This window comes from Pteropus medius, unplaced genomic scaffold (genome assembly GCF_902729225.1).
Source record: "Pteropus medius unplaced genomic scaffold, Ma_sr-lr_union100, whole genome shotgun sequence".
Classification (NCBI taxonomy): domain Eukaryota; kingdom Metazoa; phylum Chordata; class Mammalia; order Chiroptera; family Pteropodidae; genus Pteropus; species Pteropus medius.
The window spans coordinates 153,146-168,337 of record NW_024349564.1 but is presented as its reverse complement, the minus strand read 5'-3'; the positions used below and the strand labels follow the sequence as shown (position 1 = coordinate 168,337).

General features: G+C 38.1%; 1 protein-coding gene across 3 annotated transcripts; it reads left to right on the top strand.

Annotated features, from left to right (window-relative positions):
- Positions 1–876: 876 nt before the first annotated feature.
- Positions 877–13,785, top strand: LOC120618847 (zinc finger protein 677-like). Of its 3 annotated transcripts, none has more exons than XM_039882893.1 (4): positions 877–2,007; positions 5,044–5,135; positions 6,473–6,599; positions 9,934–10,724. In XM_039882893.1, exons 1-4 carry the CDS (start codon positions 2,001–2,003, stop codon positions 9,975–9,977), a joined length of 270 nt encoding a protein of 89 aa, XP_039738827.1. In that variant the 5' UTR covers positions 877–2,000; the 3' UTR covers positions 9,978–10,724. The 3 variants fall into 3 exon arrangements, with proteins under 3 accessions (XP_039738827.1, XP_039738825.1, XP_039738824.1); XM_039882891.1 differs by lacking the exon at positions 9,934–10,724 and adding an exon at positions 10,855–13,785 and having other exon boundaries at positions 881–2,007; XM_039882890.1 differs by lacking the exon at positions 9,934–10,724 and adding an exon at positions 10,731–13,785 and having other exon boundaries at positions 890–2,007.
- Positions 13,786–15,192: the final 1,407 nt, after the last annotated feature.

Below are 15,192 nucleotides of genomic sequence, written 5' to 3'. Positions count from 1 at the left end.
GCCGCTGAAAGCAAAAGAAATTTGGATCTCCGATTCTAGAATGGCATCTATTCCAGGACTTGTATTAGTCTGTCATTGCCTCAAAGCCTCCTATCTGGGTGATGCGGGAGACGTGTCAGACAGCTGGTGTACTTACACATGGAGTTTCATGCAACTGGCTGAGAGTTCAGGGAAGCTGGAAGATAACAACAATCTGGAGGAGCTGCAGGGCCTGCTGTTTCCCCAAGGATATCTACAGCAGCTGGAGTTGTGGGACCAGCTGCTGCCTCATACCAATGAGGTCACTAGCCCTGAACTTCTTAAATATGAAAAATAGGGCCACTGCTTCACTTTCACCTTCCAAATTCCTGGCAAAGTTCTCTTTGCCATTAAAACTATGCAGGGAAGGAATTCCGGGAAGTGTAGAATTCCTTCCCTGCATAGTTTTAATGGCAAAGACACCAGACTCCTCCCCTTGCCTACAAGGCATGCATATAGACTCCTCTTTTAATTTAATCATATTTAACTTCCAAATAAAGGAAATAGCAAAAAAAAAAAAAAAGTAAACATGTTAGCTTTCAACATAAGGGGCCCACACAACTCTAAGCTTTTACCGTAAACTGTCTGAAACAGCAGCTTGAAATTGGCAGAGAAGCCTGCTCCATTGGACAAGAAAGAAATTCAGAAGTTTCCAAGCTTGAAAGAGGTTCGGGGAGAACAAGGCGGAGCGGAGCCCAGACCCCTCCCCGGCTCCACCCTGCCCCTGCCCCACCTCACCCTCCCTCTGGCCCGGCCCGGCCCGGCCCGGCCCGGCCCCGCCCCGCCCCGCCCCGCCCCGCCGCGGTCTGCGCACCCGCCTGGTCGCTGTGCACTTCCGGCCAGAAGAGCTCCGCCCAGGCCCGGCTCCGGTTTACCGACATCACGCAAGCGCAGCTTCCAGCAGACGCGGAAGCGGCTCGCGCGCAAGGACGGTTAGGTGGGCGTCCGTAACTTTCGGTTTTTCTGGTTAAAAACAGCGTCGCAGTTCACAGTCCTACACACGTGAAGCCTAGGCATCTCTAGGGAAGTCGAAATCCCCACACCCGCGCCGTCTACAGTGGTGAGTCCAAGCGTCCCGGCGAGACGTCCCGAGCCCCGACCTCCGCAGCGGTGCGGAGTGTCCCAGTTTCCGTATAAACTCTGAGGCCGTTTCTCTTGTGATCTTCCTGACTTCGGGCCCTTAGATACCGTCCGCCGTATTGTTTTCCTGCTTAAAATCCGTCACTGGCCAGTTCTCCCACCCTGTGTCATTTAAAGTCTTGAGAGAGAGACTCAAACTTTTCGAGCCCCTACCCCAGCCCCGGTCACTCTCGGCCTGTAGAGGCCCCGAGTTTTCCCCGGCCTGGGATTCTGCAGCCCTCCCCCTCCCCTATTTAATAAGAGGCCCGATGCCCAGGAACAGTACACTTTTCAGTGGGGTTGGGTTCAGGAGGTAAGACCACGGGGTGTCACGAGAACACGTCACTTCCCCCACACCGGAAGGGGCTTTGTGGAAGCCGTGACTGCGAAGGGGAGGCCAGGAAAGCGGGAGAATGAGGTGTGAGGGAGATTACAGGAGAGATTGAGAATGAGAGAAATAGACAAATGAGAGGGAGAAAAGATCAGTAAGAGGGTCCAAAGAGACGGCAAAATTGTCGATATGGGGGCGGGGGACTTGTAAAGCGATAGAGTGAAAGAGGGAAAGTAGCAAGAGAAGAAAAAATAGAAAAATACGGAGGAAAGGTGGAGGTCTAGAGGGATGAAGGGAAGCAAAAAGGGAGAGGGGCCTTGGTTAGCAGGAGTGGGGCCCACAAAGGGCAAAGCACTTTAGACGGTCGGAGAGCGTGGTTAGGAGATTAAGTTTCACCGAGCAGGTGTTGGGAGAAACAGCAGGGGACAATTGAGGGGTAACAGGAAAGGACAACAGTGGAGAGAAGCAAGAAATCGACATTAACAAGTTGATAAACAGAAATCCTTAACAGAAGAAAAAGGGAAACATCTGGATGCGTGGTGAGTTGATGGGATGTGGATGAATAGGTTGTGATATATTGACTTGTGGCTTTATAATCTGTTAAACTGAACATTTGCTTAATTATTTCAGTTTTACAGATGAGAATTATAAAACTCCAGTTTATAAGGCTTGCGCATTTTATAATTGTTTGCATCACCAGATGGCTTCCATTTGCAACCCTTATTCAGCCAAAGGGGAGAGGCTTGGTCCCTTCTCATTTCCTGGGATGGCAAGAGGGAGGTGAACTGGGACAAGAAATGACTGAGTCTGTCACCAAATGAAGCTTTTTCAAGGAATATTAAAAATGTTGTTCTTTTATTTCTTTTAAATGGGTTTACTTTTTTCTTTCTACTGCTCGTATTTTTTTTTTAAAGCATATTGAAATAAATCTTAGTGTATTGAATTTCTTCTTTGTAGTCATTTACTTCTGAAATAAGCTTTGGCATCTTTTATCATTCTGTTATAAATATGATGTGGTCTCAATTTTTTAAAAGACTTTCACTCTAGAAGTCATTACATTTAAAAAAATCCCAAATTGATTTCCCTTTTTAATATATTATGTCTCTATTATAAGCCCTGCATTCTTTCTATTCTTTATCATATGTTGAAACATCTGTTGTTACTTAGTTAATAATGTGAGGCCATGTCAGTGTGGGCTTGGTAAGGACGTCTGTCATCTTAATACTCAGGACTTAGTTTAGCTAATCAGTCTAGTATTCAGCAGCTTTTTTCCTCCTTTCTGTAATTTGTCGAATTAACTGTGAGCTACAGAGTAGATGTTCCCCTGAAGTCCCTCTCGTCCATTCTCTGAAAATGTTGAAGGATGGACTGTATTGACATGAAACTTTGTTCCACAGAGCCCATCTATTCATGGTGAAGTAATTCGATTGGCATATTTCCAAAGCTAACCAGGTTTTCAACACCAAAGTTTGTGTTCATGATTTTATATTTTTAATACTTCACTGTGATTTCCTGGAAAAGAGAAATGCTTGGGGCCAATGTGATTAAAACTGCAAAATAAGTTTCTTTTGCTAAGGTAAAATAAAGATGAAAGTGGAATTTTTAAAAAGTAAATGAGATGATAAGGACAAACTGCCCACTGCCTCATCTAGGCCACTCTTTCTAAATTCAGTTCTCATTCAAGTCAGATGTTCTCTAGGTGAGTTGGAAAAAAGACTTCCGCTGGGCCTCAGTGAACCAACCTGCAACATGGAGTTGATGGACAAGACCACGAACTAAGTGACAGTGATCCCTGAAATAACTGGCAATATTACAAGTGTGTCTGCGTGTGGAGAGACAGTTGTAATTAGAGTCTTATAGGTCCCAGCCTAATAAGAGTGATGAAAACTAGAAGGAAAGAGGCTTCTACTTGTCACTTAAACCCCATCCAGTCGTTTTCTCATCTGCTGTTCTACTGATAACTTGCCTTGTTAGCAGCAGTCCTGTCCTCCACATTTCTAAATCCAGTAGTGGTTTAGAAATTCACAGGCCTTGTCTTGACCTATAAGCATCACATTGAACAACTGATCACATCTTCTTTTAACTCTTTTTTTCATGACTTTCAGGACATCCCACTATTTAAATATAATTCTTATCTATTATCTGTCCATCTGTTTCAGTTTTCTTCTCGTTCCTTTCTCAGTTTCCTCTGCTGGTTTTTATTCATCTCTTGTCTCTGATTTGGGGGTGGGCCCATACCTTAGTCTCGGACCCCTTCTCTGCCTACACCCCGTGACTTTCCGTATTATCCTCGTCATGGCTTTAAACATCTGACATCTCCCAGTTTCTCATCTCCAGCTCAGATCTCGCTGCTGAACTCCAGAATTATATTAACAGCCCAGCTGTGTTCCTGGCATCTTTGTTGGGGGCACCTAATAGGCATCTCTACCTTAAAATGTCCAAACATGACCTGAACTCCCCAATTGTGTTCCCCCACCAAATTCTACTTAAGAGCAGTGTTGTACTTCCTGGAGCTTCTGTGACCATCTTGGCATGTTTTAAAATATACAGATTATTACATTATTTCTATGTGTTTTATTTAAGATAAATTTTAAAAAGAATTAGGTATTAAGATAGGTGAGGGAATCACGGGGATGGGGAGAAAAAAACCACAGCCATTCCTGACCTGCTCCTCCCGTTCATCTGTGACCAATCTTGCTTGTACTGCCCCCCCCCCCCGCTAACACACACACCCTCCCTGGGATTGAGCCACACAAATGTCTTTTTTCTGGGTCCAGGGTCACTGTTTCAGGGCCTTCTCCTGTGGCCTCTCTGCCTAGAACCCTCTGACCCCTCAGATGAACATGGTGAACTCCTTCCCCAGCTCTTTATTCTGACACCACACCTCTCTTCTCTGTGGGGTCTTCTCTGACACCCCTTTAACATTCCATCCACATTCCTCCCAGCCCTGGCCTGTATTGCCTGCTCCTTCCCCTTCCACTGTCCAGATACTAGGGACAGGGCTCCCAAAAAGAGCTGAGCCACAGGTGAGAAGTGTGCTGGAGTTGCCGCCTCTGAGTGGTGCTCAGTCCCATCTTCATGTTGGATTGCTGAGACATTTGCAGGCATAGCTTGTGCCCAGTCCCCAGAGATTTCTCTCCTTATGGTCAAAGCTGAATAAGGCCCAGCTTCAATGGTGTTTAAAGGGCCACAAGTGATCCTATTCTGTGCCCAGGGCTCATTCATTTCTGAGGACTGAAACCAGCTCCTAATCCAGAAAGACGTGAAAGCTGCCCTTTGCTCGGGGTTTGGTGAGGATGGGTCTGTGACTTCAAGGGGAAGGTCAGTCCTGCCAAGATCCCCGCAGCTGCAGCTTGTGTGAGGGCTTCCCAGGAGGGGAGTGAGTTGTGAACAAAGGGGTCAGAAACCTCACTTGTTAATTTGCAGGTAGGAGTTTACTGTCCCTGAATCCCTCCTGTGGCCGTGTGCAGCAAAGGACTGTCTATTCTACATTTTGAGGTGCTGTGTGTGTGGTTGAGGCACCGAATGGGGTATATTGAGTCTCAGCATCAAGTAGCATTTTTTTTGACACTCAGGATTGATGTCTCAAGACTCACCTTGCCTGAGGAAGAAGCCCAGAGGAGGAAGAAGCAGAGAGAACAAGGAGTCAGGAATGACTCTTTCTCAGGTCAATTCATTTTCTCATTCTTTGTTCTGTCCTCTCTGTCCTGAAATGGCATTTGGACTTGATAATCTCTTACTCTAAATTACCCTCCTGACCTGTTTGCTTGCATCCACCCCAGGGGCTTCCCTCAGTCTCCATGCAGGTTCTGTGGCATTTACAAATATGTATTTAATGAAGATTCAAGTTAAATGTGTTTTATGTATATTTTTCACTTTCTGCAGCTTTTTTTTTTTTTGGTAAGTAGGCTGAGAATAATGTTGAACATCTTATTTAAATTAAGTATAATTTATACGTGTTCATTATACTAAGAATGCGTGAGTAAAAGAAGATAGATAATGAAGATTTATCCAAAAAAATATGTCAGAGACTACTACTTTTATTTCGGTTAATATCGGTGTTATGTTGTGTGCACTCTTTTGTATGTGAGCAGGAACTCGTGATGTGTATATAAATAACATTTTTTAACCTTCAAAAGTATGTCTTATGTGTTTCCATGGCCTTAAATTTTTTTCTATTCTACCATGTTTATGAGTTAATAGCAGTAACAATAACGGACTGTGTGTATGCATGTGTGTACGTGTATATATAGTGACCTTTTAGTCAGTTCCGTATTTTCACCCTTAAAGTTTCAGGTTTTCGTAGTAAACAACTCTGTCAACATACTTTTAACGTTGCTTCTATTACTTAACTGTGATAACTATAGGTTCCATTCTAAAGCGAACCACCTGGTTCAAGTGCGGGTTCTGTCATTTATTAACTATTTTGACCTAAGGCGAATTTCTTAGAGTCTCGGTGACTCTTAAGAGTGGGGTCCTTGGTAAGGTGAGAACAAACCTTTCTCTAATGCTGTCATTATGTAAGTTCATACTTACAAAACATTTAGAGTAAAGCTTACCATATGTGAAGTATCCCAAACTTCCTGGTTTTACTGTAATTATGCCATTTTTTCAATTCTCATCTTTCTTTAAAGCTACTGTGGATTTTGTCTTCCCTGGAGATGCTACTTATGTTGTAATTCATCTAGACATTAGCTGTCATTTGATGTATAAAATCTAGAACTTATGTACAGAGACCCTTAGTTGAATTTTTCAGTTGTATGTTTCTTTTGACTTGAACAAAATTGTAAAATCATCAGTAATTTAGTAATTTCATACTGTCTGTTGGAAAAGTATAATTAAGCAAAATTGAGGATATAGGACTTGCTCAAAATTAACTATTGTGGCTCTATCAGAACATTCATTTCTAGCTAATTGACCCTTAACACCTTCCTCCTCCTCTCTGTTTGTGTGAGGATACATACTCTCCTGATGTCTTCTTGGTGAAATGTGTTTTCTTTTCAGGAACTGTTGACATTCAGGGATGTGGCCATAGAATTCTCTCTGGAAGAGTGGGAATTCCTAGTCTGTGCTCAGAGGGCCTTGTACAGGGACATGATGTCAGAGAACTATAGGAACCTGCTCTCCATGGGTGAGGATAGTTTTCTTCTAGAAATTGGAATCTGCCTTTGTGTATCTTTGCATTTTCTCTTGTGAGTCTCTTGGGAACTAAGAGTAAAGCAATGTTGATTCAGAAATGAAAAGCTTTATGATGCAGTGTCTGGATTTTAAACTTCCCGTTTCTTCAGATAATCTTCCCAATTCATACTAGGTTAGTGGATGTTCTAGAAGTTGAATAAGCACAAAATCTTGTAGCAAAACTTTAAAATTTCTGATTTCCTGGTTTTACTCCTGTGCTTTTGATTCAGTAGTTGTTGGAAGAGAACTAGATATGTCTGTTTCATGTGAAGGATTGTGTTAAATGTTTCAATGATAGAATTTCTGGTAATTAGAGGCCAGCAAAGGAGACACTATTTTTAAATAGTATAAAGAGACTTAGCTTCAAAATTTTAACATATCATAATTTATAAATATCTATTTAAAAAAATATTGTGAAATCACTTAGATTGTTAGTTATTTTTAAAAAAACATTTTACTGAGGTGGAATTTACATAACATAAAATGAACCATTTGAAAGTGAACCACTCAGTGGCATTATGGCATTTACCAGTCGTGCAACTACCACCTTTATTTAGTTCCACATTTTCATCACTCCACATTAGCATCCATCACCACTTAAGCAGTTTCTCCACATTTTCCTCTGTCTCCAGTCCGTGGAAACTGCCAGTCTTTGTTCCGTCCCTTTGGATTTCTCTATTCTGTATATTTCATATCTTTTTCAATATTGTCTTGACTATTCAGGGCCCTTTGCCGTTCCAGAAAAGGGTCTTGGAATTTTGATAGTGTTTACATAGAATCTGTAGACCATTTTGGTGAATATTGCCATCTTAAGTATATGAAATCTTCCAATTCATAAATATGGAATATCTTTCATTTAGGTCTTCTTTCATTTCTATCAGCACTATTGTATAGTTTTCAGTTTACATGAAAACATTTACCTTCTTGGTTCAATTTATTCCTAGGTATTTTATTTTTGGGATGTTATTATAAATGGAATTATTTTTTAAATGTTCTTTCATACTATTCATTATTGATGTAAAGAAACACAACTAATTCTCATGTGTTCTGCAACTTTACTGACATTTTTAACACTAGTAGATTTTTGTCTTTGTGTTTTATAAAATGTTCTACATATAGGATTATGTTATCTGCATGTAGAGATAAATTTCGTTTTTCTTTTCTAATTGTATGCTTTTTTTTTTCTTTTCTTGCCGAATTGCTCTGGGTAGCACTTCCAGTATAATGCTGGATATCAGTGGTGAAAGAGGCAGCCATGTCTTATTTAATATCTTAGGGGTAAAGCTTTTATTCTTTCATCATTGACTATGATATTAGCTGTGGATTTTTCATAACTGATCCTTATCAGGTTGAGGAAATTCATTTCCCTTTATTATGGTGAGCGTTGTTCTGAAACAGTTCTGGATTTTCTCAAATGTCTATTCTGCATACATGATGATAATGTAAGTTTTCTTTTTTGCATTCTTACTATTAATGTAGGCTGTTACATTGATAGATTTTCATATATTCAACTAACCACCCTTGGATTCTTGGAATAACTTTCCTTTACTTATGTATACTTTTAATATGCTGTATATTCATTTGGCTAGTATCTTAGATAGTTTAGGACTTTTGTATCATGTTCATTCATAAGAATTATTGGTCTGCAATAGAAGAAATTAAGAAGTGTTCCCTCTTTTATTTCTTGTAGGGCAAATCTAGTTGTGAGAAACTCTCTCACCTTTGTTTACCTTGGAAGTCTTAATTTCTCCCTCATTTTTAGAGGACAGTTTTGCTGGAGATAGAATTGGTTGGCCTTCTTTTTTCCCCTCTGTCAACACTTTAAATATGTTATCCCATTGTCTCTGGATCCATGGTTTTGGCTGAGAAATCAGCTTTTAATCTCCTATGGATCCTTCGTATATAATGAATACCTTCTACTTTGCTGCTTTCAAGATTTCTTTCTCTACCTTTTCCTTTCAACAGTTTGATTATAATTTGTTACAGTGTGGATCTCTTGAGTTTACCCCTTTTTCAGTTCATTAAGTTCTTAGATTTGTAAATTCATGTCTTGTTTCATATTAAAAATTTTTTTGACCATATTCCTTCCAGTATTATTTCTGCCTCCTCTTTCTCCTTCCTTTTCGGTATTCTCATTATTTATATATTGACTTACTTGATGGTATCCATAGGTCTTTAGGCTCTGTCCATTTATATTAAGTCTTTTTTTCTTTCTACTCCTCAGACTGGGTAATTTCAACCGGTAGTCTACCCACAGATTTGCTGATTTTTTCTTCTGCCTAATCAAATCTGATGTTGAACCCCTCTAAGAAATTTTTCATTTTGGTTTTCTTATCTTTAAGAATTCTGTTTAGAATTTCCGTTAGTTTCTTTTTATAATCTCTAACTCTTTATTGATATTCTCATTCGTTTTAAAACTGCTTTTCTGATTTTCTTTAATTTTTTGTCCATCATTTCCTTTAGCTTAAATAGTTGATTTAAAATGTTTATTTAGTAAGTCCAAATTTTGGGCTTCCTTAAGGACAATTTCTGTTATTTATTTTTCTGTAGGGCCATACTCTATTGTTTCCTTTCCTGCTTTGTAACTTTTTGTTAAAAATGAGACGTTGGAACTTTGGAAATCATAATTTTCTCATTCCCAGGTTTTGTTCTCAACTAATTTTATGTATTATGTTGTTTTTGCTGTATTTGGCTACTGAATTCTGGTTAGCTTATTGGTCTGCTAGTAATTTGACAGATATCCTTAAACCCCAGGAACCAAAAACAAAACCACCTGCAATCTGTAGTTGAGCTCTGCATGTGTTTGGACAGCCAAGAGGTTTACAACTCTGCCTTAGCCTTTCATTCCTGCTTGCATAGAATATGATGGTTAGCAGGGGTTAGCTTAGGGGATTCTCAGGTCTTTTCTCATGTGTTCAATCATGTCCATGCCCATAACCATCTTCATTATTGGAATATGTGGGAGATTTTCAAAGTTCTTATTTCCCAATGCAACTCACTCCCCAGTGTTTTTCTCAGGGTTTTCAGGTTGTCCCTTGTATGCCTCTATTGTTATGCTTTGCTCTAAATGGCAGTGGCAAATACATTTACTTTTAAATGTTTTTGACAAATGCCTCCTGGTTAGCACCTCCACCTAGGTAGTTGTTTGAGGTAGGCCAAATAAAGGCAAGCACCTTGCGCCATTCTTTCAGGCAGTCAGCAGGCAGATTTAAAAAAAAAAAGTTCTACAATTCTTTATAAGTTCTGTTTTGTCCCATCTGATTCTGGGAGCCTGTACCACGTTATAGGCTGCCGTCTTCAAGGCCACTGCCAACTGGGGAACAGAGGATAAGGTCAGGGTAAGTTAAAACACCTGCCTTTTTTATGGTTAAGAGTATGACTGGTTACTGGAATTCTTTGATTAATTTCTAGAGTTCTTTTAAAGTAGATTCTAACAGTTTTCGTTACTTCATTTCCTGCTTTTATAGAAGGAAGTACATTTGGAGTTTTCTCCTTTGCCTTTTTTGATGTCACATTTCCCCATTGTTAATCTTTATAATGTTATATATTTACCTGAAGCTCTTATTTCAAAATTAGTGATTCTCATATTTTCTAACTCTCAAATTGTGCGCTCTTTCTGAAATATAAGTCTTTTTGTTCTTATGGGTGAATTCCTTTTATATGTATATAATATTATGTATTATACATATTATATATGTTTATAAATACTTATTATTTCCTGCTGGATTTGTCTTGAATAACTAAATTGTTTATTAGTGTTTATTCTGATTAATAATTTTTAGCATATATTATGTAGTATAACCAAAGCACACTGATCGTTATTGTTGCGATATGCCTTTCTGCATGGATATAGTTTGTAAGAAGTATTCAGAAGAATATTTTGTTATTCTTTAAGTGTTGTTTTTAATGTTGTGTATAATAAGTATTAAGCAATTAGCTTTACCATCTACTTTTTTTTCGCAATGTGAGACACCCATATATCTCCTGTGAGTGGTGTGTGTTTTGGGATGCCCGTGGAAAAATTCCCCTTCTTCATTTTCCAACTCTGGTTAATAGGAAGCCTATGATTATTTATATCTTACAGATATCTCTACTAGATGTGTGATCAAAGAATTATCACCAAAAGAAGACATTAGTAATGGAGAATTATTTCAAATATTGATTTTAGAAAGAGATATAAGTCATGATTTTAATGATTTTGATTTCAGGGAAGTCCAGCAAAATATGCACAAGGTTGAGGATCAGTGGGTATGTGAAGAAAAAAATTATGAAGGAGATCCTACAATCCATTACAAAAACCACATTGGTAAAAGAGATCAACGGCATCATAAACCTTGGAACAATTTCCCTGTAAAGCAAAATAGTTCTGTAAGAAGTGTGTCTCAATATTATAAACACGACAAGTCATATAAAAGGGAAAAAGAACGAAAAAATAGTGTAGCCTATTCAGGAAACGAGTACATAAAATGTTGGGAAAATAGGCTTGGATTAAGCTTTCATTCACATCTGGCTGAACTGCAGAGATTTCAAACTAAAGAGAAAATTTATGAATGTAATCAAGTTGAGAAGTCTATCAAATATCGTTCCTCAGTTTCACCACTTCAAAGAATTTCTCCTAGTGTAAAAACCAACATTTGTAATAAGTATAGGAAGATTTTTACATATGCTTCATTGCTTACCTAACACCAGAAAACATACATTAGAGAAAAACCTTTCAAATATAATGACTGTAGGAAGGCTTTTAGCCATTGTTCAACTTAGCTAATCATCAAAGAATTCATTCTGAGCAGAGACCTTACAAATGCAATAAGTGTGACAAAGCCTTTAACAGGTTCTCAAACCTCACGAGGCATCAGAGAATCCATACTGGAGAGAAACCTTACAAATGTAATGAATGTGGTAAGGATTTTACCACATGTTCACACCTTTGGGATCATGAGCGAATTCATACTGGAGAGAAACCTTACAGATGTAACGAGTATGGCAAAACCTTCACAGGGAGTTCAAACCTTACTCAACATAAGAAAATACATACTGGAGAGAAATCGTATAAATGTAACATATGTGACAAAGCATTTAGTCAGAATTCAAGCCTTACAGTTCATCAAAGAATTCATACTGGGGAGAAGCCTTACCAGTGTTGTGAAAGTGGTAAAGCCTTTAAGCAGTGCTCAAGCCTCAGTAGGCATCAGAATGTACACAGAGTGAAGATACACATGCAGAGGCTGTGGTAATGCTTTTATTAAATGTTCACACCTTTGGGGTCATGAGAGAATTCATACTTGGAAAGAAACTACAAAAGAATGTAGCAAGGCTTTCAGACCATGACCTGGCCTCAGGATTCACCACAGATTTCATACTGGAGAAAGTGCTTACAATTATAGTGAGTGTGGTAAGTTGTTTAAGTAGATTTCACAATGTGCTAGCATTAGAGAATTCTTACTAGGGAAAACTAAGTCTAGTCCCACTTGAAGATTAATCAAATCAAATGCTGCACTCCGCAGAGTAAGTCAAAATTATTTATTCGTCCTGAGACAATGGGTGTCAAAGAAGCAAGGTCATCTGTGGAAAAGCCTACTTATCATTGGTTTATAAAATATTTTTATTTTAGGTTTTTTGATAAGGCTATATTATGATTGACTTTCAACTTGTGTTTCAAAATATGTCAATGATATGTCTTCACAGACCTTCTTTGTGTCGCTATGATGGTACCTGTGGAGGAACTTCTTTTATTTTTTGGTCTTAATGTAAATGCTATTTTGATTTTAATTTTGTTTATTGCTGGTATGTAGGAAGGCAGTTAGCTTTGTACATTAACTTTGTATCCTGCAACCTTGCTATAATTGCATATTAATTTTTATGTACTGTACTTGAAGACACTTCTGCATTTTGTTTTCTTAATCTTTCTCTTTTTGCCTTGAAAACCCAATGATGAGACAGTTCATTAATTCATATGGTCACCAGGAGTTGGAGTTGAATCAAGGGCACGTAATGTAACACTTTACGACATCATATGAGATTGTTTAATAATTGCAGTGATAGGTACCCACTCTGTTTTGTTCTAAAAACAAGTTAAAAATTAAAAGTGAGTCATAAAAAAAATCTATTACCATATTAATACCAAGCCTGTCTTGCAATCATTAAGTCCGACATCGTCTTGGGGCAGGTTCCTGTTTTACTGTATTGCAACCAGATCATCTGCATTTTATTATGGTCTCAAAAGTTTTATGCATAATTGTTATTAGCATATAGAATAAATCTTTACACATACAGTTTTAAAATAATAAAATAACATACCACTGATCTAAAATATGTTATAAAAACAAATACAGATTTAGATTATGGGGAGAACATAGCTAATGAGCTTTTTCAGGATGATTAAATACTGTACATAATAACCATCCCCACAAAGTTTAAGTCTGTAATCTGCTGATAAACAGGGTGTGAAGTTAGTGCAGTCACTTAACTCTGTAAGTTCTCTTCAGATGGAAATAGTAATTCTCACTTCCAAGATTTATGAAGAATGAAGATTTTACTGGCCTTCACAGCAGTGATTCTTACATTATGTGTTTTCTTAAAGTTCCACATTTGATTCTTAAAAGGCTTTTGTGAAAGTAAAAATTAAGTAAATATTTCTCAGTGGGAAATAATGGTAAGTGGAGAATACTGGATTTCAGTTGAAATGATAAGTGTATTCCATGCTTCACATTCTCCTGTAGCATCCCCCAGAAGAAAAATGTCAGACTTTGGGAACTAACAGATGGCCTCCAGGTTTTTAGCAATAGGAATAATCTTATCACAGACTACGATTAGAATCCTGGGGAATTTCTTCTGTACCATTATATCTTCCTTTCCTTCACTAGGGTGAAGGTTAAGGTGCACAGATTTGATTGTCAACCACCTGCTGGTAGCCAGCTTCTTAGATCATGTTTATAGGAATCTCCAGTACAGTGACAGCTATTGGGTAGAAACATTTTCTCAAGATTTTGGATACAAATTTGTTTACTGTGTTCACAGAATGATATTGTACTGTACTTATGTAAGATGCAAATATCAGAGGAAACAAGTTTACAAGGAGCTATCTTTGCATCTACCTGTTCATATATAATTATTTCAAAATAAAAAGTTTAAAAATTGAACATGGCGTGCTGTGTTTTTATAAAATTCAAATCTAGCTCTTTGTTCATATGAGAATAAAGGGTATTGTAAATGAGTCGAAAAACAATGTTTTTCTTCATTTTTAGATTAAGTTTTTAAAAATTACTGTTGACATTCAATATTTCATGTATAAAGCATAGTGGTTAGACATTTATATAACTTATGAAATGATCTGCCCAATAAGTCTAGTTAAAAACAATTCTTGAAACTGTCTACTCATTGCCTCCTTTCGAATTTTTAAGGATATGCCTACATCCTACGTAATGTGGATCTACTCTACTTTCAAGAACTGAATCGAGAGCAGATTCAGTTCTTGTGATTCTTTCAACTTTTGTTTCTTTTTCTTTTTATTTCTTTTTCTTTTATTGGTGTGACGGTTAATAAAATTATATAGATTTCAAGTATACAATTCAGTGAACATATGTATATTGCATTGTGTGTTCACCATCCAAAGTTTAATTTACTTCTGTCACCATGTAGTTGACCCCCTTTACCATTAGCTGCCTCCTCCCCTCCCCCTTCTTCCCTCTGGTAGAACTGTGGGATCTGATGCTATCTCTGGGTAAACTGTTGTCCATGAGTCTCTGTTGTGTTTCTTTGTTGCTTTCAGTTTTATATCTCATATGAGTGAAATATGGTTCTCAACTTTTTCTGTCTGACCTATTTTGCTCAGCATGATAATCTCAGGATCCATCTATGTTGTTGCAAATGGCACTATTTCATCTTTTCTGTGGCTGAGTAATATTCCATTGTATATATGTACCACATCTTTATCCAATCATCTATTGGAGGACACTTTGGTTATTTCCATGTCTTGGACACCGTGAATAATGCTGCCGTGAACATCGGGATGCGCATATCTTCACAGAAATGTTTTCAAAATTTGGGTATAAATACCCAGAAGAGGGTCATATGGTAATTCTATTCTTAATTTTTGAGGAAACTCCATACTGTTTTCTATAGTGGCTGTACCAATTTGCATTCTTACCAGCAGTGTATAAGGGTTCCTTTTTCTCCACAACCTCTCCAACATTTATTACTTGTCCTCTTCATGATAGCCATTCTAACAGGTGTGAGGTAGTATCTCATTATGGTTTTGATTTGCGTTTCCCTAATGGCTAATGAAGTTGAGCATCTTAAGCTTTGTTAATTCAGAAATTTAAAAAGTGAAAAGATTCTTTTCATTTCTGAATTAATAAAGCTTCAATCTTTCCCTTAAGAACAGGGACCTGAATCTCAAGCATTTAAGGCAGAGATTCTCAAGAGACTCACCATGGAGAAAGGATACAAAAGAACAGGTCTTGTGGAGGGAATGTATCCTCGCACACAAAGACCAGTTTTCTATAGTTCTCTAATATGTCATATGCCCCTGTTCATAAGGCCTGTGA